The sequence below is a fragment of the Pleurodeles waltl genome, chromosome 1_2 (genome assembly GCF_031143425.1).
Source record: "Pleurodeles waltl isolate 20211129_DDA chromosome 1_2, aPleWal1.hap1.20221129, whole genome shotgun sequence".
Classification (NCBI taxonomy): domain Eukaryota; kingdom Metazoa; phylum Chordata; class Amphibia; order Caudata; family Salamandridae; genus Pleurodeles; species Pleurodeles waltl.
Window position 1 is genome coordinate 159,088,425 of NC_090437.1, and position 26,082 is coordinate 159,114,506.

Here is a 26,082-nt window from a genome sequence, read left to right on the forward strand (position 1 = left end):
TTCTTACATCTATTGTTACTTCTGCCTAAGAGAAGGGTTGAGATTACCTGGATGTGTCAAACTGGCCCCAGCATGGAAAGATGGGCGAAGGATGTGGCGGAGATGCCCTTAGCAAAATGTAGATGTGATGAGAAGGCAGAGGGGGACTTGGGAGTGTTCTAGGGGAGGGGGTTGCTGGCCAAATTCGTATACCCAGAGGGCTCACGTGACCTTATTAATGTAAGACACGAGCTGTGATGACCTGCTTTCCTCTGTCAAATGGTTGGTAATGGCCTTATGTATTTGGCTGTAAGTAACATTTTCTATCCACTAACTTGTCTACTTACACTGCAAACGTACAGCATTTCCGTACTGTCACTCTTACAGTCTGCCAAAGTTAATGTTGCCCAAACACAGATGGAAGCCTCCTATGTTCGAATCACATTTGCCCTATCACTAAGCACAGCCAGTCCGACTTTTAGAAAACACTTGATGGCTGCCTTTGGCGTCCAGCAATTAATAGACTTTCATATCTGCAAGTACTTAGTCAAGCTGCAGAGCGACCAGCCCCCAGCCAAACTTAAACTGTACATGGTTGATAATCGACTTTCACCCAACAGTAACTTTAACCCCTACTTTTTGATGCGTCAGTAACCATTACATCCCTATCTCCATCAGGGCAATCATTGTATTTCTAATATCGCTAGAAATTGCTGCTAGGTAACATGTTGGTCCTAGAAAACCCAAAACATTAATGCAAGTCTCGCACATTAGGGCGTGAATGTAAATGTTTAATTTAGTTGATGCCCTCATTTCTGCTTAACAAACATGTCACGGTTCGCAGTCGAACAGTAGTACTTGGGGGCTTTGATCAGGTAGCAATGCGAAGGGTTTTATGTTTGTGCACCCAATTAAGAATTCTTCTTTAGTGTTTTTTGTTTCACTTAATCGTTCCTCAATATCCATAGTGTTTGCTCAGACTAAACTTAATGAGATGAATGTCCGTTTAGCAATAGTTGGCAAAATAGTACTGGTTAATGGCTTAGTAGGCAGTTGTGCATGGAACTAAAAGTTTTTTTTTTTTTTTCTCCAGGAATTCAATCTTATCGATCGGAGAGAGCTTGCGCCACTGCAAGAATTGATTGACAAGCTGACTTCTAAAGACAGATAAACAACATTCAACATGTGCAAATTGGCTTTTCTTTGAAGCAATTTTTCCTTGCAATGTTCATTTGTTTCAGGCAGCCAAGATCTAATGTCTTTGCTTATACTAGGGGAAAAAATGTTATTTTTACTTTGTGACGCACGGTAAAATATTTGCTTGCGTATGGATTATTTTTTTTTTTTTTTTTTTACAAAGTGTTGAGATGCTTCAAAGCCTCGGTCCATAGTTTTAATACAACCACTTTGAGAAAACTGTACTGTATCTTTAAGTTTTGAGCGTCTGCTGTATCACGCATAAGGCCTTATTTGCATAATGTTTTCTTCTCTACACCTGTACGTCACTGCACCTTGAATTGACGCATAAACATTTTAAAGTGTTTTACATTCAAGACATAGAGACTGTTGTAGGCTTGAGTGAAACAAAGTAAACATTGCCTTAGGGTGTCAGAAGCAGAACGTGCACATTGATTCATGATGCCATGAGTGCGTGCATGGCTTAAGTTGTATGAAATGTTTTTACTATATAATAGCTTATTTTACTTTTTATGAGCTTGTCTACCAAACTGTGCCACCTGGAAGGAATAGAGAAGGCCACAAACATACAAATCCAATGGTTAGTTTCCTAAAGGCACTTTAACCCTTGTGTAGACAAATTGAATGTGGTATTTGGCAATGCTGGTGAGTGGATCCTGTGCTGGGCTACCTGTAGTATCCATAATGTCTTTCAAAGACCTCAGTTGTCAAAGTGCCTTACCAGGCCTACTTCTGCAAAGCACAGGTATTATTGATTAGGGCACCTGCCAAAACTCTGTCAACTGCTAGTGATACCTGTTTTGAAATGTCTCACAATAAAAAGCCATATTTTCGTAGCTTCTTTAATATCAAGCTTTTAAAACAGAAATGAGAAAATGCTTTAACACAAATATATATTTCCATATATCTGGTATCCTAGTCCACAGACAAACCAAGCAGTGGAGCCTATGGGTTTACTGGGACTTCAGATTTTGAAATGCTTGTCGGGTCTTGTACTGCTATTCCATCCAGGAGTGCTATGAAAATTCCCATTGCTGAAGTTTCATCCAAACCTGTTATACTTTTAAATTGATCATTTCTCGTGCAGAAGCAGATTCCAAGTAGGGTTACCAAAATAGTGTAATTGAAACTATTAAGCAATAAGAACATTAGCAAACCATTGTCACTTTGTTTCATGGTTAGTGAAATTAAAGCTCACATCTGCTTGTTCGTTATACCTGCGCATCTGAACGTCCAAATGGGGTTACCGCTGTTATTGTACAATCTGATGGAACCTGTTTACAAATAGGGAACAGCTGCAAGGAATTTTCAGAGTATCTGTGGGAATTATAAAATCACCAGAATTTTAAATATGGAGGTGGGGTTGCGAACAAAGAGCTTTGTAGAGCGCTCAGATATTCACACTGATGATTTGAAGCAGTCTATGAACTAGAAAAGTTTTTGGATGTCAAATGTCAGTGACCATAATTGGATGAGTCAAAAAACCATGTAATGGCAAGTTTGTTTTGGAGACATGTTTTGTTGTGGGTGTGCCAGGTTCCAGTAAATTATTCCTTTTAGTTATGATACTTCTTTAGACGATTGTATCTACCTGTTCGATTACTGGAAACCAGTCTTCAGGTCGGCACCAGAGTGTATGCTACATTTGGAGAGATTTCCTACCTCTAGGCACCTTTTTTCCAGTTATAATTATCTTCTATCTTGTCAGTTGCACCACACTGTACTCGTTATCTTCAAATGCAAGCCTGCGTTTACCTATTTATATGGTATTCTTCTTGGATTACCTGTTGAAAGATTCATGCTTCTGTATAAGTAAGGCGGCAGCTACTATTTTTTTATTTACTTCTTAGTTGGTACTCTACATCCTGTCTCCCATGGTATTAAGTGGCAAGGAAAGCAATATACAAATATGTAGCAACTTTGCAAAAGAGAAACATGAATCCACACTCGGAACTTGTTTGGTCTACAACAATCAAATGATTAACCCCATTTGGGCCTGTTTAGTAAAATATCACTAAATGAATGTCACTTTTTTTTAGTCCTTATTTGTGACTTGTCTCTTGATTTGTATGGAATTAGTCACCTTTTAGTTCAGTTCCTATCATGTAATGAAACAGCGTGCAGCTAAGCCTAATTAACTGCACAATCCAACTATTTCCAATAATATTACACAAACATTGCCCACCTCCATAGGCTGGTTATCCACAAAAGAAAAACAAAGCAGTACATAAATAGGAAAGGTAACATAACAGTACTGTTCAGTTCCTTTCCTAATTTCGATTTCCAGTTGCTCAATAGTTTTAAAATGGATGTTCTTGAAGCTTGTATCTTTAAAAGTTAATTATTTATTCCTAATCAGAATCTTGAACATTTACTAAATCAGCAGCCATGCAGTTGCTCTCTTGAGGCACAAAAGAGCTCCCTCAGGGCTATGATGTGAATGCTGGAAAAGGTCCTGTGGATGAGTAATTAGTGTTCTGTTTTAGTTGTCATGAAACTGTCATATCCGAGCGATGAAGCAGTATACATTTAGTTCACAAATGTCAAATAGACAATTCCAGTGATCAGTTACTAGTAACGTCCTAGCTCATGACACACAGCTGTCACCATAAGTCCATTCAATTTCATGTTGCCAAAGCAGCGGTCTTGTCAGCAAGTCATTTGATATTGTAGCTTACCATAGTTCCCATGATGTAGTTTTCCACCAAGTAAATCTTCATAATACTGTACAGTTATTCACCATCTGAGGAAGGCTTGGGTTTTGGAGTTGAGAGCTGCTTTTTTGGCTTAGATCCAGTTATTTACCATAGGTGTCCTGTGTTTGTCGTTGATTAGGCTACAACTATTAAAAAATTAAGTATTCAATAGGCAGTGTCTACTTATAAACATGAGTAAAGCATGCACAGAGTAGTAATTCCAGACATAACTGCTCAACAATTAACATAATGCAGCTCTTGTTGAAAGAAAATAGATCATAGGTCTGCCACCCCTTAAATGTTCTCATTGTCAGGATTCGCAGCTGCAAGTTTTTGTGGGACCACAATACTAAAGATATTCGCCAAGATAACAAACAAAATGCATACAGCTGCATAGTAAGGGAAATATGTAAATCTTAACAGTTTTAGATAGATTGGCAGCAAACCCTACTAGATGAGTTTCCTTTTCACATTATTTAATATCACTGGATTGTTAGCCTTTTAGCAAAGCTGTACCTGGATGTCTGCCTTTGGGCTCTATTGTAGGATGACTTTTAAGTTAGATATAAATGGATGAGGCCAACTTGTATTTCGTAAGTAGAAAGGAGACTGATGACAGTGCTAACTTAATAGTAACCATCCGCTGTCCTTCTGTTAAGCCTAGAAACAAAGATCACTTTGGAAACACAATATACTTACCTTTGACTTTACTACACTCTGAGTACATAAAAGGCGTTTTTTCTTTTAAGATCTCAAACACACGTACTTTACATGTAGAGGAATCCATTATAATTATGGAGACATTTTCTTTTTGCCTGCTTACTCTGCAGTGTGCATTTTGAGTGTACTGTAATATTGGTAAATTATTGAAGACTTAAATTTGTATAAGATTTTGCAGTATTTTATCAGCATAAATGTTTCCCCTTTACATTTAGTCCTCCCTACCTGCCACCTATTTTAATACGTTATATTATGCCGGCTAAGCTGGGGTTTTCTCTTTTTATTTTCTATTAAATTTGCTATTTTAAATGCCCTTGCTGTACCCACCGTCATCTTCTTGTTAGTATGCACACTCTGCAGATTACATATGGAAGCAAGTATTATTTCTGGCATTTTTGCCTTTCCCTCGAGCCTATGACTTTGGCTGTTTGAGTTGCTTCTTCGAGTTCACACAAGTAACCAAATGTAGTAGCACAAATTGGTAATTCCTTCAGCTGGACTTTACCGATTGTAATGAGCTTCTCAAAATGACATTGCCATTCCATATTCTCCTCTCAAGGGTTTAGTTTGTTGTCTTCTTTTGTGGTGTTTTACATTTTTCGCAGGCTGATTTCCTTTTATGTTCCCTAAAACACCAAATTCAAATTAAGTCATTTTCAAAGGCAGGGCCACTTCTACATGCCTATCTCTGCAGTTTTCGAATGGAATTCAATGCGTTCTTTAAAATAAAATCGGCGTTGGTTGCTGTATTTTTCATTGGACTAACGTTTTATAGTTTCTATATGGCATTGTTATTTTTGTACATGCGAAATGAGCAAATGATGTTGACAATGAAGGGGTGGGCTTTTGTTGCTAAAATGCAGCAAAATAAAAGCCGGTGTGATGAAGCTTTCACTGAGGAATATTTTAACTACTATGTTTTGGGCTAAATACCACGTTTATTTGCTTGATAAGTATAGTAGCGACGATACTGTTTCGCTAAAGTTGAGACTGTTTTCCTTTGTTTGGTACATAGATCCCTGTGAGCGAGCAATTAAATATGCTAGTGTGATTTATTTGCTGAATTGTGTTGCACTGCTATTTCACTAGAAGAAATACCTTCAAAAGGTACAGCGAGGTTTAAAAGTCATGCCATCGCTGAGGTAAAGTTTTTATGTGGTGAAGTTACAAATGGATGTTGAATGAATTGTTAGCCGCAATAGCAGCCTTCACTGGTTCACATTTACTTCCTTGTTTTACCACCTGAAAGCTCTGATAGCAGAAGTATGATTTTTGATAAACGCAACATGTGGCCTACTCTGTAAGTTAACTGTGCCAATATTGCTTCAGATTTTAACACATTGTTGAATTACATTTTACTTAAAGCTGAAATAACATGATTATAAAAAAGTGAAAGTGTAAATCTGAAAATCCTACAACACGTGAGAGATGTAAATAATGTGTATAAACTGTGATGGGATTAAAACAAATATTTAAAATCTCGGGGTGTTTTTCAGTAAAAGAAAAGCGAGTGCTGTTTATAAGAAAAAAATAAAATAAAATAGCTATGTTTGACCACAGTTGCTTTGTGCGTTTATTTCCAGACTTGTTTTAAAATTTTTGTTGACCACCTCGTTACTCTGTTTCATCGCAGTCTTTTCTTGGCTGATATTTGCTTTCAGGAAAGTGTAATTCTAAACCACAGTTTAGTAATTGTTTTTATTCCCCCCCTAAAAAGTAATAGTGGACACAAATGTCGACCAAGTAACATCGTGCAACTGCAGCAACCGCAGTGGTTCATGACAATAACAGCAATGAATGCAGCACTGGTCATTCTTTGCAACATGTTCGTATAACACCCGCTGATCCAGACTGACACCAATTCCAGTCCAAACAAGCATTTACAATGCAACAGGTCTCGCGTTTGCTCATGTTAGAGCTGATCGCGTTGTAAATTCCTAACCTGACTTTTCACCTATCGGGCAAAAGTGCATTTGTGTACACAACCTGAAAAAGTGAAATTAACTATGTCAACTTCTGCCAAGCGAGATCACGCTCGTAAATTAGAGAAAAAGAAGTCCACGAGCCCGATGGAAAACAGCGAGCCTCGCATGTTCTCTGTACTTGGTCGCTGCGCTCGAGGAGGGCTAGCCACCGGAAAAGGCATGACGTATGCTTGCCTTCGACTAATGAAAGCAAGCAGATTTTATTAGGCAAGCCCACGAACCAATAAAAAACACTGATGTGAAGTTGACAGGGCTCCGAGCCCTTTTCCAAATACAAAAGCGTCTTGCTGCGATACGCATGCGCGAGCGCATGCAACACAGTCTCGACCCTAAAAAGGATCACTTGTAATGCTAACGGTAGACCTTTTTACATGAGTTTGTCGTTGAGTCGGAGAGACTAGGTCACAATTCCTATAACCCTTGAAATGGTTCGCAATGAGGCACGCCCAGACCACATACAGTGCTCCCAGGCAACAGTACTGGCAGATCGTGCCCTATTCAAATACCAGTAGCATCGCATTTCAATAGTAAAACAAAAATGAATATCTCATGGGGTATAGATGGTTTATGTATGCGTTTATTTTTTAAATTGTTGTTGGCATCCAGGTTCTGTTATTATTTAGTAGTGTTCTGGAACAGTGACAGCGACTGAGCCTGAGAAGCGGTTGGTTATTGGTGTTGTCTTCTGGGCTCTTTATATATTCTGAATTACTTACACTAAATCTACAGAGGTTTACATGTCCTGTGTCTGAGACGTTATTACTACAATGGCTATGAGGTGCAGCAAAGACCCCTAATTAGGGACTCTGAATTTGCCTCACTGTTTTATGAGTCCAGGAGACTGATTTATTGGACAGAAAGGCGTCTATATTCGGCGTTTTGGGTAGTGTGTAAAAGAACACTCACCCAGGGTAACTGTATGATTACTTAATTTATGTGCCACCGCAGTAAGAACATTTAATCCGGTAACGTTAGCGCTCTTGGTTTGAAGCCGTTATTTCTGACGGGTGCTGAAGCGCTTTAGCATAGCGCGTCACTCTTATCACCTTAATTATGATGCAGTCTGTTACTCCACTAGCTCCATTTTTGCAAGAACCTGGGGAACCTCCATTGAAATGGCGTTTTTGGATCAGATCGTTTAATGCTTATTTAGGGGAAATTGATGGTCGTAAATTTAAACCTGATCGAAAAAGGTATCTATTATACTATTATTTAGGTGTTGAAGGTTAGAACATTTTTGATCATTTACCTGAGGTTAATTCTAGTGAAAATAGTTAGATGAGTATCAAAATGCAGTTAAGCAGTCGGTTTCATTTTGAAGGTAAAGTTAACCCTGTAGTAAGTAGACACACATTTTTACACGTGTACAGGCGCCTTATGAATCTATTGATTGGTTTGTCACCACATTAAAAATACTAGCTTTTTATTGTGATTTTGAGAATTTTACATCACAACTAAGAGATCAGTTAGTAGCGCAATGCAGTTCTAAGAAAATTCAACAACGTTTATTAGCTTGTAAGAATCACACACTAGGTGAAGCAGTTGATATTGCTAAGAGCATAGAATCATCTAGGGAGGATGCAAAAGTGTTTGATAATGATACTCCACACTAGTAGTCAATCAAGGCCCTAGCAAGGTACAACAGTTCAACCGTCTGTTTCAATCACAGTCAGAAGGTGTACAGACGTCTAAAGGGATGAACAAATTTGTTTGTTTTAGATGTGGTTCAGCTTCTCATGTGTCCAGTTTTAAGAATTGTCCTGTAGTGTCAGAAGAATTTTGGAAATGTAACAAGACAGGTCATTTTTGCAAAGTGTGTAGGCGGATAAACAGGCAAGAACTTTTCAAAAGCCACAATTCTCTAAAAGCACTACTGTCTGTGCCGTACAAAACCATGACACTGGAGGAATTGCATTGTTTGGATAACAAAATTGAAGAATTAGTACTTGTGGTGGATAGTGTTAATACACAGGATAATTCCAATTCCAAGTGTTATTGTGATCTGTTGGCTGGTTTCACAATTAATAAACGTGATATTGAGTTATTGGAGGAATCTGGATCAAGAATCACCATCATTGATATTACCAAGTTTAATGAGATGTGGAGTGATCAAGTAATATTACCTCCTGATGTAATTACCACAGCGTTTGAAGGGAGTAGAATAGATTTGGTGGCATATTTTTGGGCTGATATTGGGTTTTCCTTCAAATGTGTCAAAGGAAAAGTTTACGTAGCTAGGAAGGGAATCAACGTGCTTGGTTGGTGGCATCAGGCGGATTTGGGTATAGTAATAGGACCTGGGAAGGAACATCCTGTAACTATAGAAGAAAACCACAATGTTAGGAGTGCTGTCAATGACATAGGTCACAGATTTCTGAATTTTCAGAGGTATTTGCAGATAAAGTAGGCGAGATCAGAAATTTTGAGCATGTTATTCAGGTGAAAGAAGGTTGTCAACCTGTTAAACACAAGTTGCGCAGTATTTCCTTTAGTATAAGGAGTGATCTATCAAGCATTCTTTCTCAAATGCATTGGGGATTATTGAACCAGTTTATGCAACTCTTTGGTTGTCGCCCATTGTTTTGACCAAAAAGACGTCTGGAGAGCTTTGGATTTGAATTGATTTGAGGTCTGTAAATGATGCCATTTGGGTTGAGAATTGTCCTATTCCACGAACTGAGGATCTCATTTCAATGGTTGGTCAGGCCAAGTGGTTTACAAAACTGAATTTGAAGGCAGATTATCAGGTGGTACTGGATAAAGATTCACGTCACTTAACTGATTTTGTGACTCCTGATGGTACTTTCCAGTTTTGCAGGATTCTGTTTGGCTTGGCTTTCACTGCCTCTGTTTCAAAAAGTTATACCAAAGATTCTTAGAGGCATAAATAATGTGGTAGTGTTTCAGGACGATATTTTATTTTTTGCTAATACAGTAATGGAATATAACATTTTGTGCCCTGTTTTGAGTGTAATGAACAACAATTGAATTATGTTGAGAAAAGAGAAGTGTGTATTTGCAGTAAATGAAATTGAGTATCTAGGTCATGTATTGTCTTCAGATGGTGTCAAACTCAAACCTGGCTTGATTTAAGGTATTGTGAAAGCTCCTCATCCCAAGGACAAAGATCAACTCAGATCGTTCTTGGGAATATGAGTTTTATTCTAAATTTATTTGTAATTTTTCTGATATGACTGAGTGTTTCACAATGTAATAAAGAAAAATTTGGCGTTTTTATGGTCTAAGGAATGTCAACATTTTTATTGCATTAAGAAGAACTTTGGTTCTGCTCCAGCTCTACAACCATATGTGGAGGGTTGTAAAACAATGATAAATGTGGATGCCAGTGCTAACGGCTTAGGAGCACATCTTTCTCAATATGATGGTGACAAAGAAGCAACAATAGGATTTACATCTAGAAGATTATCTGAAGTGGAGTCCAGATACTCTGTAATTGAGAAAAAGATGTTAGCTTGTAGTTGGGGTGTTAAAAAATTCAGATCCTATGTTTGGGGAAGACATTTTTGTTTACAAACAGATCATAAGCCATTGGTAGACATTCTTCAAGGGATTAAAATCAAGAAATCCACGGCCAGGTTGGCACAACTGGCTGTAAAACTGTTGGAATTCAATTTTAACGTGGTGTATATACCAGGGGGAAAGAACTGTAAAGCTGATTGCTTGTCAACATTACCTAGAGATACTAGTCATGACCAAGATATTGAAGAATACATGGCGGAATGTATAATTGCCAAAGTTGAGGATCAGGTTGTGTGTGCAAGTTTGGATGACTGGAGTATTCTTTAGAGTCGGTTAAAACTTTGCAGAAAGTCATAGTTTGTATTGAAGGGTTGGCCCAGAGAGAAGAGTTTAATGAGGAATATACAACCCTTTTGTAAAATTGCTGATGAATTATCATTGGAGAGTGGAATCGTAGTTGGAGAAGATAAATTAATTCCTCCTGGATGTTATAGAACTAGAATTGTGGAAACAGCACATGCATGACATCTTGGCATGACGTTGACTAAAAAACGAATAAGAGCTTTGTTTTGGTGGCCATCAATGGATAGTGAGGTGGACAACATGGTTCATGAATGTCCTCAATGTTGTTTGAGTGATAAACATTTGGTTCCTTCTATCCCAGAATCTAGGATATCTTGTAGTCCATATAAAGTGTGGAACAAAGTTTCTATCGATTTCTTCGGTCCTTTTTATGTGTTGCCTGCACATCTGAGAGATTTAATTCTGGTAATTGACCTTTTGTCAAGGTGGGTGGAAGTGAAAGGGGTGGTGGAGCAGAATACTGAGAATGTAATAAAGTTCTTTAAGGAAGTTTTTTTATAGAGAAGGTACTCCAGCAGAAGTGTTGTCTGACAATGGTGTGCAGTTCACTTCGAATGCTATGCAGGAGTTTTTCAAGAAACATGGGATTAAACATTCACACACACTGCTTTAATGTCCACAATTTAATGGCAAGGTCGAGAGATTTAAAAAGTTTCTACTGAAAAGTGTGTTGAAGTGTCGGATGAATTGTGATGAGGCAATTAGGGATACTATATGGGTGTATCGCACCACCCTGTATTCGGTAACAGGTCAGATTAATTTTCGAAGTGATGTGAGGAAGGTGTGTGAGTTGAAGTTTGTATCCTGGTTGGGTTTGACATTCGGGATGTGGATGTTAATGTTGCAAGAAGTGTCTAAAAAGAAAAGTTAAATAGTAATGAAATATCGAGAATGAGAGTTGGTGATGAGTTAGCTGGAGTGAGAAAGCTTAGAAATGCAGTGACAGTGAGAGCAGGAGATTAAGTTTGCATTAAAGATCCTGTTTTGTTGAGGAAAGGGTTGTCTAAATTTAGAGAACCTATTCAAGTGAAAAGGATCTGAGGTAATAGTGTGCAGGTTTCTAGTGGTAAGCGGTGGAGTTTGTCACGGGTTGCAAAAGTGAGGAAAGTTTCTGATGATCTTGCAAATGACGACACGATAAGTGATAAAGTAAACATGGGGATGTGTCAGGATACTTCAATTCAATTTCTTCACTCACCCTTAGTTCTCGGTAGCCTTGCTTCTCTCTATAAATGATAGCTCTTCTTAAAAAAATGCTTATTACTGATTCTGGAAGAACTTCTCAACCTTTGTTAGAGATTGGTTTTATGTTGCTATATATATATATATATATATATATATATATATATATATATATATATATATATAGTTGGTGATAATGCGTTCTTCAAATCAGCTGATGTTATTTAATTTCTCCTGTCTTATTGTGACTTCTGTCAATACTTGTATTTGTAAATGCTTGTTTATTACAGTTAGTTTCTCCTTCCTTACTTCGACATCTGTCGATAAGTTGTAGTTGTAAATGCTTGTTTATTTAAGTTCGTTTCTCTTTTAAACTCTATTTTGGTTTATTACCATTGAATTTGTAAATGCTTATTTGTTAACAGTTTGTTTCTCCTTTAAACTTGGCCTTTGTTTATAACCTTGACATTTGTAGATACTTGCTCTTTTAAAGTTCGTTTTTTCTTTGACTTTAATATCTTAAACAAGAACCTTGTAAACATAAGGTTAATTCATACATTAACTCTGTAGCCTTGCCGACTTCCACGGGAACGGTCTACTATCAAACTCTTCGAATAAACCTTGACAATATTTATCCGTTTTCTGTAATATAATCTTCAAATGTAATTTTACCTCACAGGAGTTTCTGTTCTGAAGCGCGCTCTCTCTCCACACAGCTGATTCCTGTCAGACCTCAGTTGAAGTGCAAGTCTTCCAGCTGTAGAGCTCGTAACCTAGCAACCAACCGATTGCAAGACTAGAACTGTAACTAACCTTCAGGACTCACAGCGGCCATCTTGAATCTTCTCTTCTTGATTCTTCCTTTGAAATAAGCGCAAGATTACTCTGCAAACCTTCTTCCAGTTTGGGCTTTGCTGTGTCCACTGAGGATATCTCTTTGCTTTTCTCATGCACTTCTTTGATTTGACTTGGCAAGTTTGTGTGGTCATGACAGTACTCCCCCCTCAAGGAACAGTTCTCCAATTTAGGTTTGCTTGGGTAGGTTCTATGAAAGTTTCTCACTAATCTTGAAGCATGTACATACTCGTGCGGCTCCCAGGATCGTTCCTCTGGACCATAACCTTTCCAATCAATTAGATAGTAAAGCTGGCCATTACGGATTTTGGAATCTAAGATTTGATTGACCTCATACTCTTCTGCAGAGCTAATCTGGATAGGAATTGGAGGGGAGTTTTGACGTAAATTTGGAGGACTGTTCTTTAACAAGGAGACATGGAAAACAGGATGTATCTTTAGATGAGCTGGCAACTGCAATTTAACTGCCACTGGATTGATCATCTTGTCAACTTTGAATGGGCCTATAAATTGTGGCTGAAATTTGCGATTTCCTTTGAGACGTAAATGACGAGTGGATAACCAAACTTTGTCTCCTTTCGAATAAATGGGGCTCTCTTCTTTTTCTATCAGCCTGAGTCTTATATGAGTCTTTTGCTTGAATGATGTTTTTTCTAGCCCTAACTAACGTGGTCTGCAAATCCCTCATCATCTCTTCTACTGCAGGCACTGAATCATCTTCTTTACCCAACATTACATTAGGATATCTACCATGGTTCAGATAAAAGGAGGTGAACCCAGTGGTGGAATGAACAGCATGATTGTAAGCAAATTCAGCTGCCCACATCAGCTCGGGCCATTCCTTCTCTTTATCGAATAAATTGAGTCTTAAATACTGTTCTAACTCTTGATTCACTCGCTCTGTTTGCCCATCGGTTTCAGGATGGTAACTGGTAGAGTAACGAGAATCAATTCCTAATCTTTTACTAAAGGCCTTCCAAAAGCGAGAAACAAATTGGGACCCCCTGTCTGAAACTAGAATTTTTGGGATACCATGGGCGCGTACTATGTGTTGTGTAAACAACTGTGCAACCTGTGGGGCTCGAGGGATTTCTTTCAAAGGAATGAAATGCGCCATTTTAGTGAAAGTGTCTACAAAAACTAGGATAGTGTTAAAACCTTGGCTACTAGGGAGGTCCACTATAAGATCCATAGTAACAGTATGCCAGGCATGGGGTGCAGTGGGCAAAGGTCTTAACAGACCTTGTGAAGCTGTTCTATTTGATTTCCCTCTTTGACATTTGTCACAAGTTGACACATATTGTCTTATCTGAGTTTTCATTTTTGGCCACCAAAATTCTCGTTGTATTAGATTTTGAGTCTTTTGAATTCCTTTGTGTCCAGCCAATTGATCGTCATGATAAGCCTGAAGGATTTTTTCTGGCAGCTCCACAGTCGGAACATACAGTGCACCTTTAAAGTATGGCAAACCTTTTTTGATTTCTCTTCCTTGGCCTTCTTTGGACCACTTCAGCATTCCTTCGAATGTTAAGTTTTCTTGAATTTCTTTGGTTAAATTTTCTTACAATATGGCAGATATGAACTTCTCTTGTGGAATAATCAATTCTTTTTCTGGAGACTCTTTAACTGCACAGGTATCAATTCGAGATAGAGCACCTGCCTTCCCATTTACTTTTCCTGGTCTGAAAGTGATAACAAAATCAAAGTCTGCAAAATGTAGGGACCAACGCAGTTGTCTAGCTGTTAGAGTTCGAGCTGATTTTAAAAACTGTAAATTTCGGTGGTCCGTGTAAACGGTCACTTTATGCTTAGCTCCCAAAATGTAATGCCTCCACTCAAGAAAAGTTTCTTTGACTGCCAATAGCTCCTTATCCGCAATTGAATAATTTATCTCTGATGGTGTTAATTTTCGAGAGAAATAGGCCACTGGATGTAATTGACCTGTATCTTTGACGCTGGGAAAGGATACCTCCTATGGCAACATCTGAAGCATCTGCCTCCACATAATATGGCTCATCTGGATTGGGGTGGAGCAAGATTGGAGCTGAGACGAAGGAATTCTTCAAAAAATTAAAAGCATTTTCAGCTTCTTTTGTCCACTCAAACTTCACTCCTTTCTTCAACAATCGAGTAATGGGTGTAACTGTTTGAGAAAAATTGGATATGAATCTTCGATAAAAATTAGCGAACCCCAAGAAATTCTGGATCTCTTTGACATTGCAAGGAGAAGGCCAATGTTGCACTGTCTTTATCTTGGCAGGATCCATACTAACTCCTTCTGGTGACAAAATGAATCCTAAGAACTCAACTCATTCCACATGAAATGCACACTTCTCCAATTTTACATAGAGATGGTTTTCTTGCAACCTTGTGAGGATGGATCGAACATGGGAAATGTGCTCCTGTAGATTGTCGGAAAAGATTAAAATGTCATCTATATAAACCACAGCAATCCGGTCGAGGAATTCTCGTAATATATCATTAACGAAATGCTGGAAGGCAGCGGGAGCATTGCATAACCCATAAGGCATCACTTGATATTCAAATAATCCGTATCGAGTCTGAAAAGCGGTTTTCCATTCATCCCCTGAAGCCACTCGAATCAAATGATATGCTCCTCGCAGGTCCATTTTGGTGTAGATTCTAGCATTCTTTACTTGATCTAATAAAACTGACTCTAAAGGCAGTGGGTATCGATTCTTGATGGTAACCTGATTGAGGGCTCGATAATCAATGCAAGTTCGAAGACTCCCATCCTTCTTTGGTATGAAAAATAGTGGGGATGACACTGGAGATTCAGAAGGATGAATAAAACCATTAGCAAGATATTGATCCAAATACTCCTTTAAATGTTGATTCTCTGCTTCGGTCAATGCTTATATTCTGCTACATGGCAATATCGCACCTGGCTCCAGTTCAATTTTGCAGTCGTAGGGTCGATGTGGTGGCAATTTCTCAGCCTCCTTTTCATCAAAAACGGCGACTAAATCCTCATATTCTTTTGGGATTTCTGCTGTCTTTAGTGCACAGATCATTGAAGAGTGTGATGATAAACAGGCCGCTTGGGACTTGGTGGACACTTCCACTCCATCATGAAAGCAATTCTCTTTGCAGTAAGAGGAATTCATCTTGATCGTTCTTTTGCTCCAATCAATTTGTGGATTATGTTCTGTAATCCAGGGCAGACCCAAAATGAGTTGAAATTGTGGAGCATCTATCAAATTAAAGATGATCTGCTCCTGATGTCCACCAAAACCTTGCATCTGAATTGGTTCGGTCTCATGGGAAATGGGTCCTGAAGAAAGATTGGTTCCATCCACAGCTCTTACTACTTCCAAAGTAGATTTCTTGATAAATCGAATACCCATTTTACGAGCGTATTTGATATCACAGAAGTTGCCCGTAGCTCCAGAGTCTATCATAACTGAGATCCCTTGAATTTCCTTCTCAAGGGTCTTAACTGATACTGTTTGTACCAAATGTGGCGCTGCGGTTTGTAAGGTATTCGCCACTCGTTGATCTAAAGGAGTTGTCTTGGGTTCTGCTTTCATCAGGGCAACTCCCTCTACTGATGAAGCTGGCCTTTTCCCGACTGAAGAGCTTTGGGTTTCTTGGGACAGTTTTTAACAAAATGCCCAGATGCACCGCAATATAAACATAGTTGATTCACTCTTCTTTTCTCTTTTTCTTCCTTAGATAAAGGACCTCGGATGGAACCAATTTGCATTGGTTCTTCTATCGTTATCCCTTCTCCGGCTCTCGTATTATCATTTCTTACACGATCAATTCTCAGGGGAAATGGTCGATACTCTCTTCTCTTTTCTGCTCTTCGTTCAGTTAACCGGTGGTCAATCTGTAACACAAGATCAATTAACTCCCAAATTTCGGTGGGTCTATTTGGAACTTGTGCTAAGGCATCTTTCAATTCATCTCTCAGTCCACGATAAAATATGGCTGCTCTTTTTGACTCCGGCCAAGCAGTCTCTACAATGAGTTTATTGAAATGAGCCAGATAGGCTACTAGATCTTTATTACCTTGCCTGATTTCCAGTAGTTCATTGTCAGTGGCTTGAGCTGCAGTTCGCCGATCAAATATTCTTAAGAACTCTTCCTTGAAATTTTGGAAATTATATAAAACAGGATCATTTCTGGAAATTATTGGCATGGACCATGCGGCCGCATCTCCTGTCAGATAAGACAATATAAATGCCACTTTGGACTGGTCTTCGGAAAAAATGACTGGTCTACATAAAAAATGCAATGAGCATTGGGTCAGAAAAATCTGCGCCTTATGTGGATCCCCACCGAAGCGCTCGGGTTGAGCTAAAGGAATAATAGGGGAAACCGCATGAATTACTTGAGTGGATATACCTGCAGACTGTGAAGGGCTAGGGATTTGTGAAAACACAGATTCATTTGATTTAGCGGTGTTCCCTAACTCATTTATTCGCTGTTTTATTTGGACTGTTTCTTCTATGGTGTTATTTAATTGTTTCTGTAACCCTTCCAAAACGGTGGCTAAGGCTTTTCATATCAATTCCTTCTGCCATTCTGCTCAGGAGGAAATCTGTTTTTTCCTAAAATTAGGGTGAAGGCACTTCAATCTGTCAGGATACTTCAATTTGATTTCTTCACTCACCCTGAGTTCTCTGTAGCCTTGCTTCTCTCTATAAATGATAGCTCTTCTTAAAAAAATGCTTATTACTGATTCTGGAAGAACTTCTCAACCTTTGTTAGAGATTGGTTTTATGTTGCTATATATATATATATATATATATATATATATATATATATATAGTTGGTGATAATGCGTTCTTCAAATCAGCTGATGTTATTTAATTTCTCCTGTCTTATTGTGACTTCTGTCAATACTTGTATTTGTAAATGCTTGTTTATTAAAGTTCGTTTCTCCTTTCTTACTTCGACATTTGTTAACTTGTATTTGTAAATGCTTGTTTATTACAGTTAGTTTCTCCTTCCTTACTTCGACATCTATCGATAAGTTGTAGTTGTAAATGCTTGTTTATTTAAGTTCGTTTCTCTTTTAAACTCTGTTTTGGTTTATTACCATTGAATTTGTAAATGCTTATTTGTTAACAGTTCGTTTCTCCTTTAAACTTGGCCTTTGTTTATAACCTTGACATTTGTAGATACTTGCTCTTTTAAAGTTTGTTTTTTCTTTTACTTTAATATCTTAAACAAGAACCTTGTAAACATAAGGTTAATTCATACATTAACTCTGTAGCCTTGCCGACTTCCACGGGAACGGTCTACTATCAAACTCTTCGAATAAACCTTGACAATATTTATCCGTTTTCTGTAATATAATCTTCAAATGTAATTTTACCTCACAGGAGTTTCTGTTCTGAAGCGCGCTCTCTCTCCACAGAGCTGATTCCTGTCAGACCTCAGTTGAAGTGCAAGGCTTCCAGCTGGAGAGCTCGTAACCTAGCAACCAACCGATTGCAAGACTAGAACTGTAACTAACCTTCAGGACTCACAGCGACCATCTTGGATCTTCTCTTCTTGATTCTTCCTTTGAAATAAGCGCAAGATTACTCTGCAAACCTTCTTCCAGTTTGGGCTTTGCTGTCTCCACTGAGGATATCTCTTTGCTTTTCTCATGCACTTCTTTGATTTGACTTGGCAAGTTTGTGTGGTCATGACAGGATAGGTCCAAAGTCTAATATAAGTAACAAAGTTTTAAGGAGAAGTTCCCGGGTTAGACAATTGCCCATGAAATTGTTGGACTAATTTGTTGTTGTGTCATTCATCTACCAAATGTTCTTTGGATTTATTTGAAGTTTCTTTGTGTTCTTGTTATTTTTTATGCATGTTTCTTATTTTATGTTTTGTGTGGGTTTATGTTTATGTTGTGGGGTGGGGGAAAGTATTAAAAAAAAAAAAAAGGGGGGGAGAGATGTGGTATAGCTGATTTTTGTATGCTTTTATTCCTTAGAGTTTTGTCGTCATCCAGGTTCTGTTATTACATAGTAATGTTCTGGAACAGTGCCGGCGACAGAGCGTGATAAGTGGTTCTTCTGGGCTTTTTATATATTCTGAATTACTTACATTAAATCTACAGAGGTCTACATATCCTGTGTCGGAGACTTTATTACTACATCACATCATAATACAAGAGTTAGAAGTCCAAAAGATCAACCGCATGTTGAGTGCTGGATAGTCAGTGGACCACGATTTATTCCCTTCCTGTGTGGGGGTTTCACTTGTTGTCCATTTTCTAAATCGCCTCTGCCAGTAATTAAAGTAGGATTATGAGGCTTTTACCACATAGTGACTCTTTGAGTTTTGGCATCATGGATTATGCAGTTAGGTTACATTATTTATCTTTTTTTGGTTAAGTAATTTGTAGCCATTTTTTTCACTTATCTTCACATCCATGAACTGTAATAAAAGACTAACCCCTACCTCACACTTCATCCATTTTATTATGAAAATCTAGGTCCATAACACAGCCAGTGAAGAAACTAACATGATTTAATATAATTCACTGGATCTCTGTTGTCACCAACTTGTGGGTGCCCTGCTGCCAGTGAGTGATAGCATCCACAACTGCTTCATGATACTGTGTTTACAAAGCCTTGAACAACAGTATGGTGATCTCAGACTTATGATATAAACACCAAGACTTGCTTCCCTTGCTTAGGTGCATATTTTTGGCACTTACCTTTTTAGGTTTTGCCTGCACAGTGCTCGCGCTGTACTTGTTAAATCTATTGTATTTAATATAAATATTAAAAGGGGCTTACATCTCACCCTCCCTTTTGACTGGTTGGTGTTTTTGCCGCTTACTTTTCCTCCATTTCTATTGGCTGTAGCATACTGTTTCCTGCCATTCATCTGTGTGTTTTTCTTATCAGTGTCCCATGGGCCAAGTACTGTTTTGCTCCACCTTGTGGGACTTTTTTTTTTTTTTTAAAGCTTTTGGCTACACAGTGCTTGCACTGTGCTTGTTTTTCTAGTGCTGGCATTACTCTTAGGAGGCTTAATTGGTTTCTCAAAAGTTTTCTTTCACCCTCCAAGTGGAATCTTTCATTTGTTTCTTACCTTTCTGTTTTACATTGCGCTGTAAGTAATTTCTTACAGGAAGCTTGGAACGCATTATTCTTCAAGCTTTCAGCCCTGAGTTCCGCCCCCAGGTTTTGCATAGGGCGCTGCCAGAGAGACATCCATCATTCTTTTATTCCCACTTTTTTTTTAAGGCTCATCCCAGTTTCCTATCATGCCAAAACCACCACGGTACCCCCAGGGTACTTCCAACTCCCTTACCTGTATTTCCCTAGTCACAGCCTAGTCTTCTTACACGAGAGAGGCCCTGTGTCCTCGTGACAGACCAGTAGCTGGCGACTCCTTGCTCGCCTCCGCATTGACTGTGATTGCTAGCCTGTGAGAAATTTCTAAAGTTCGCTGGAATTCTTTTATCAGTGTCACAAGTTAGAATTGTGGATTGTTTCTGATGTAGGGCTTAACTGGGTTTGTAGTTAATACATTTCCCCCGGACTACAAGTCCCAGAATGCAAAGAAATAACCAGGACAGCATGTGCTACCCATTCAAGTAGCTTGGAAATTCGAGAACTCTGCGTACATTCTATACCCTGCATGTGCACCATATGTTTCGTCTGTTTACAGCCAACAAGCTTGACACAGCCTTCATTTTAGTTTTCCTATAAGACAAGACCAGCATAGCTTTCCGCTGGCAGGTAGTTGTATGACTGAGCAGAACCAGGTTTTCAGTCAACATCAGTGAGTACGGTTGGAATTTTAGGCATCTGGCTATGAATGGAAAAGATGAACTAAAAGCCACAACGTGCATAATATTATTGACCAAAATCCTCACACACGCATAACAGTTCTGATATGACCATTATTTGTTTCTTATGTTCCTAACTACAAGAAACTCCATGAACCACGAAACCACAATCTCCATTCCTAATCATATTGTCCATTCCAATTTGCTGTTTAACATGCCTGATGGTTACAATTGTTCTTGTGTCACTAATGTATCGGTTTATGCAGTTCACCAGCCACTTTCCAAACATGCAGCTTTGCCTTGTGTTACCCTAGGACGTGCTAGACTCTCAAGGGGGGGACTGCACCTCCCAGACTTCTCTCTGGCCCCAGGAGGCGGCCATTCCTTGCCACAGCTGCTCACACTCGACATCAGCGAGCGCTATAAAGCGCCTGGCAGCACTCAATGGCGTGCCCGGGCCAAGGGCAGTCCTGTCAGCGGCTGAAAGAGGCTGGGCTGGACCACCCCTCAGACATCTGGCAAAAGCAGGGTGAGTGCTTACTTCAAATATATCTATCAAATCATAGCTGGAGTTTTTTTTTTTTTTTTTTTGACTCGCCCTCCCAAAGCTGTAACTGTCTACCGCTTGAGAAGTGCATTGGGTGGAAAACGGTTGCTGGATAAATTGGCAGGATGGGCAGGAAGAGGACTCTGCAGAAGGGTGAACAATCAGTAGGGGGCCACCAAATTCAACTTTAGACCCCTTTCTAGTCTGAGTGGTTGGGGTAGTCTCAAAGGAGATAGATTTGGCAGAGAGACGCCTTTCATTGTAAATGAATGACTGTCAGAAAGCATCAGCCAATGATGTTTATGAGCTTTCTGATAATCAAGACGGTTGGCCTGTGGTACATCAGGTAGACTTGCTGAAATCACCTCTGGCAGCAACTGGAAATAATGTTGTGGAGGATCTCCCAAGAATTGGGCAAGGGGACTTCGTCTGTCTCCCCTCCGGCTTTAGTAGTCCTCCACTCAAGAGGAGAAACCTGGGAGAAAACTCAAAGTGGCACTTTCTGAAAATCTGTGCTGCTCTGGTACCCAGGAAGGTACTCACACCAGTCAATGTCATGTCCCCAGCTTTAAGAATCTCTTGGTAAAATTCAAGGTTGAGGCATGCCCGTTGCAGGTAAAGGAGAAATTGTAGGCCTTGAAAGCAGCAATTTTCCTGTTGTATTCCAAGGGGTGCCCAGTACTGCAGCAAAAAAGTGTGGGACTTTGGATCTTGAATGTTATGGCCCCATCCTGGAAAAGGAAACCCCGCTGGATGAGAACCCATCAATTCAGGGAAGTGTTACCCAGCAGTCCCCGCACCATCCAAATACAGGCAACCTTGTAAAGCATATAAAGACTGCCCAGGAAAAGTTGTGTTGAACTGCAGGGGAATCTAGTAGAAATGGTATTAGAGGGAGAGCCATGAGCTGGGCTGGAGAGAATGCAGTGACGGTTCAAGAGTGGATGAGGAGGTCAAAATTTGCACTATTGTAATGGTCTCCCACTCGCCCGTTTGGAGCTTCTACCTGACTGTGCCCCTATGTGGCAATACTTACAAATGTTCCACTGCTAGCTCCGGGTGTAAGCGAGTCGACTGAACAGCTAAAGAACAAGATGGGACATTGGCTGAGCAAAAACTGTGATTTTAACTGCAAGGACATTACGGATAATTTATTTCTTAGAAGGATTGGGTGGGTAAGCCCCCTGGAAAAGGAAGGACAAGGGGACTGTATTATAGTGAACTGTAGATACCCAGGTCTAGCCCAACGTCTGCTCTTGTTACAATACACTGATCCCCAGGGGAGTGAAAAGATTGGTATGGCCCCTTTAGGCTTCTTTTATAGGCCCACCTGGCCCTTAGATGGTTTCCGAGCCAGGGGCCTTCCCAATCGGCAGGAGGGTAAGCAACCACTTAGAGTGGAAAATAGATTTATTGTACTCTCAGACCTGGAGGAGAATGATTGACGGTAAGAGCGGGTGCATCGGTTAGCACAGGAGGTAAAAGATAAGGTAGTTTCATGGCGGTTGCCTATTACAACCCCAGGTGTGGGAGGTTTGGGTGTGGTGTCTTCCCTGACTCGGCTAATTTCTTGGAATGTGGCAGGTTATGACACTGATCTGCAAGATGGGCAATGGGTAAAGTTTATTTCAGACTATGATTTTATTTTACTTCAGGAAACCTGGTCAGAAGGTGCCATGGTATGAGATGGATTCCAAAGATGCCTGGTTGTCGCTCAAAGGGTGTTTAGTCACCCTGGTTCGCATTGCTAAGATTGCTAGAGGGTATCAGATTAATTGTAGTCATCAGGGTCTCCTCATCAGTATAACTTCCTTTTGGTAAACTTCTACAATGCTGTATGGGATTCTGGTTGCCAAGTCAGGGCCCTTTTCTCGGCGTAATCAGGTACCAACTTTTGTGGGTAGAGGGACTGGGTCGATAATTGATTATATCTTTGTGTCCCCTTCAGTGAGAAATCTGGTCCAGCATGGAGAGGTGAAAAGGCAGTACTTTAGTGATCACAACCCCCTCACAGTCTCCCTAAACCTTTCATGCAATATGTTCACATCAGTGATTGGTGGGCCAGTAGGTTTGAGGATAAAGGATCAGGGCAGGAGAATTGTTTAGAGACAGGTGAGCATCCCAGAGGTAATGAAGAGGGTGGTGAGCCAACATTTGAATCTGATAATAGGGATTCTTTTGGCTGAATCCCCCTCACCTGGGGAAGTGATTGATGCTGCGAATAAAGTAAATGGCGCCATCAAGGAATTCATGACCAAAAATGAAGAGGCTATTCCTAAGCACCAGGGAGGATGGTTTAGCAAACCCTGTTATGTGGCGAGGAAAACCCTGAAGAGGGCATTGAAGGTACAGCCCCGGGATAAGGCCTATGAGAGTAGTGTGCGGGCTCAGTATAAATCTGATCTGAAGGAAAGAAAACAGCAGCTCAAGAAGCAGGCTTGGGAGGATTTGGAGCGTGCGTCATGCACTAAAAACTCAAGCCTGTTCTGGAAGATAGTTAACGGGTATCTTAGAGACAGAAACATCAGAAAGGCTGGGCTATAATATTCCCCCTCACATGTGGGTGAGTCATTTTGTGCAGGGTTTTCCTGAGAGGAACCCAAGGGAAGGAAATAGATGAGCTGGCAGGTTATACCTTAAATTTGGCCATCAGATTGATGAGGTGTTGGCGGCTATGCAGGATAGCTCAAGCCACGAAGCGCCGGGCCCTGATGCAATCCCAATGGATCTATATAAAGGTGATCCTCAGTTGTGGGCATCTACAATGCTTAATGCCTTAAATGCAGCAATGAGTGCAGGAATCTCTTCCTCTTGGAAATCTGCTTGTATCATCCCTGTGTTCAAAAAGGGAAACCCGAGTGATCCTAAATCCTACCGCCCGATCTCACTCTTAAACTCCTCGGTGAAAATACTGGATCTAATTGTTTTATGGCATATTGAGGAATGGATGAGAGAGCATGATGTGCTGAGTAAGATGCAGTATGGTTTTAGGGAAGGGCTGGAGACTTAGGAGCAATGTTTGAATTTACTCAAGTCGATCGGTAAATACATGCAGGTGAAGAAGGGTACCATATATCTTGCTTTTATGGATATTGACAGCTGTGCTTTTGACAAAGTAAACCACAGCAAGTTTTAGGAACGTTTAACCTCAATGGGTATGGAGTCCCAAATTGTGGAATTGCTCTGATACATGTGGGGACAAATGCAACCGTGAGCTATGGGACTTTCGGGACAGGGGTGTGTTTTGGCCCCCACTGTTTCTTTTATATACAAATGGTTTGCACAGTTTTCTGGTGGAAAGATGTAAAGATGTTCCTATAATAAATGGAAAGTTTGCCAGCCCTGATATATGTGGATGATGCGGTGCTTATGGGATGAACGGTCTCTGCGAGATTGTTAAGGTGTATGGTGATTTTATGCCTTATTTAGATTTAGAGGTTAACAGCAGCAAGTCCCATTTTATGGTCTGTGGCAAGCCACTGAGTAAAGTGGGTGCTTTAAAGGTCAATGACCAAATCATCAGTCGTGTGCAGGAATTTCCTTATCTAGGGGTAACTTTTAATGAAAAAGGAACATGAAAGCCCTGCATTTCAAGGCGATGTGCGTTTTTTAATGCCACTGTAGGAGCTACTTTTGAGTTTGCCTTTAGAGTGGGAAATAAACGTATACAGCCTCTGCTTGAGGTGTATAGACGCCTCCCGGTTCTTATGTATGGGGTACCACTCTTGGGCTATTCGGGTAGCACAGCTTCCCAGATAGAGGAAAATCTCTTCTGCAGAAGGTTATTGGGCGTGGGGCAAAATATCTCCAGATTTTTCCTGCACAAGGAATTGAATTTGGAGTTTGTGGAGGATGAGATTAAGATTGCCCCCCTTATGCTGTGGATTTCCATCTGGTCAAATGATTATACCTCCCTAAATAGGGAAATGTTGCGTGACTGTTTGGCATGTGATTGAGCTCTGGATATCCCCTTGTTGGCATATGTAAAAGAGGATGCCACATCCCTTGGTCGCCCAGAAATGTTTTATACCCCACAATGTTTAATACATACCGATAAACGATGGGCAAAGGGGAACTTAAAAAAAATTCTGGGAGCAAAAAGGGAAGTAGAGGTATTAGGGAAACCAATGGTGAGGGAATTCTTAATGCTAAAGGGGCAGGTGGGTCCAGAGTTGTATCTTTTGATGGTACAAAATGTGTGGTACTAATTACTTGCTTCTGATTAGAAGTAATTTGTGCTTCCTGCTTGGCCAGTACGATTTGAAAGTCACACAAATTTGCCCGTATGATGGGGTGTCCTTACAGTCTTCAATACATTTTACCATGTTTTGTTTTTTTTTTTTTTTTTTTTTAATGCACTGTTTAGACGAAGATTTTTACTCCCCTTACTGAGGATAAAAAGGGTTTCGTGCAGTACCACCCATCCTTTTTGTGGTTGCGTATGGTCCTGGATGTATTGGTGTGTCGGGAGGTGAGGTCCTTCTTAAAAGGAGCTGTAAATTGACGGAACAGTGTAAATTCTTTTTAATTATTAAATATTTTTATTTTTCGAATTTTGACTGGAAATGACATTGGAAGCTTTTAAGATTTTAAATATGTGAGCTTTTATTCTTTTTTAAATGTTTTGTATTTTATGTTATGTATTTATGTGATTTATGGTTAATATTATATAACCAAATAAAGAATTGGATTATCATTGTGTGACCATATTTTGACTAGCCTTCTTTCCTATGTCTCATTAGTCATTCTCCATTTCACCATAAGGTCCAGAGTGCTTTTTACCTATGTTTTCGACTACACTAGCACCATAAATCCCTTACTTATAATTGATGTAGGTGGTAACGCGTCCCTTTATGTCAATTTATACACATTAGGACTCGTTTTAGGCCAATCAATCTTTGGACCCAGTGGTGAGACACCGTAGGACGAGATAACTGATCAATATGTCGAGCAATATGTCAATGATGTCACCAATATTTATCACCACAATGCACTTTACTTTGGATAAAAACATTGATCAAACTGTCGCCGCAACCATGACCTTTCAGTCATGAATAACCACACCCTTTGATAGAATTTTAATGAATTTTATTCCCTATTGTTTACAATCTACTAGCAAGAGTGTTAATCTCAAAACCAAAAAGCATAAGAGCATAGTCACAACATGGCAACCGTAATAAGATTTAATTAACGCGAGAATCATAAACATAAGAATATAACACAGAGTAAACAGAGATCGGAATACAAGAATTTTACATAATTCTCAGTTCAGCATAGTGTTACGTCAGTCTGTGTTTGATTAAGTCA

The 26,082-nt window shown here is 39.6% G+C and overlaps 1 protein-coding gene across 1 annotated transcript in view; it reads left to right on the forward strand.

The window, feature by feature from the left end:
* The window catches only part of MOB1B (MOB kinase activator 1B), a 239,519-nt gene extending 233,368 nt beyond the window's left edge, over nt 1-6,151 (forward strand). The window contains exon 6 of the mRNA XM_069236867.1: nt 1,073-6,151. Within this exon, the coding sequence (XP_069092968.1) occupies nt 1,073-1,150 (78 nt within the window). The 3' untranslated portion in view covers nt 1,151-6,151. The remainder of the gene's footprint in view (nt 1-1,072) is intronic.
* Nucleotides 6,152-26,082: the final 19,931 nt, after the last annotated feature.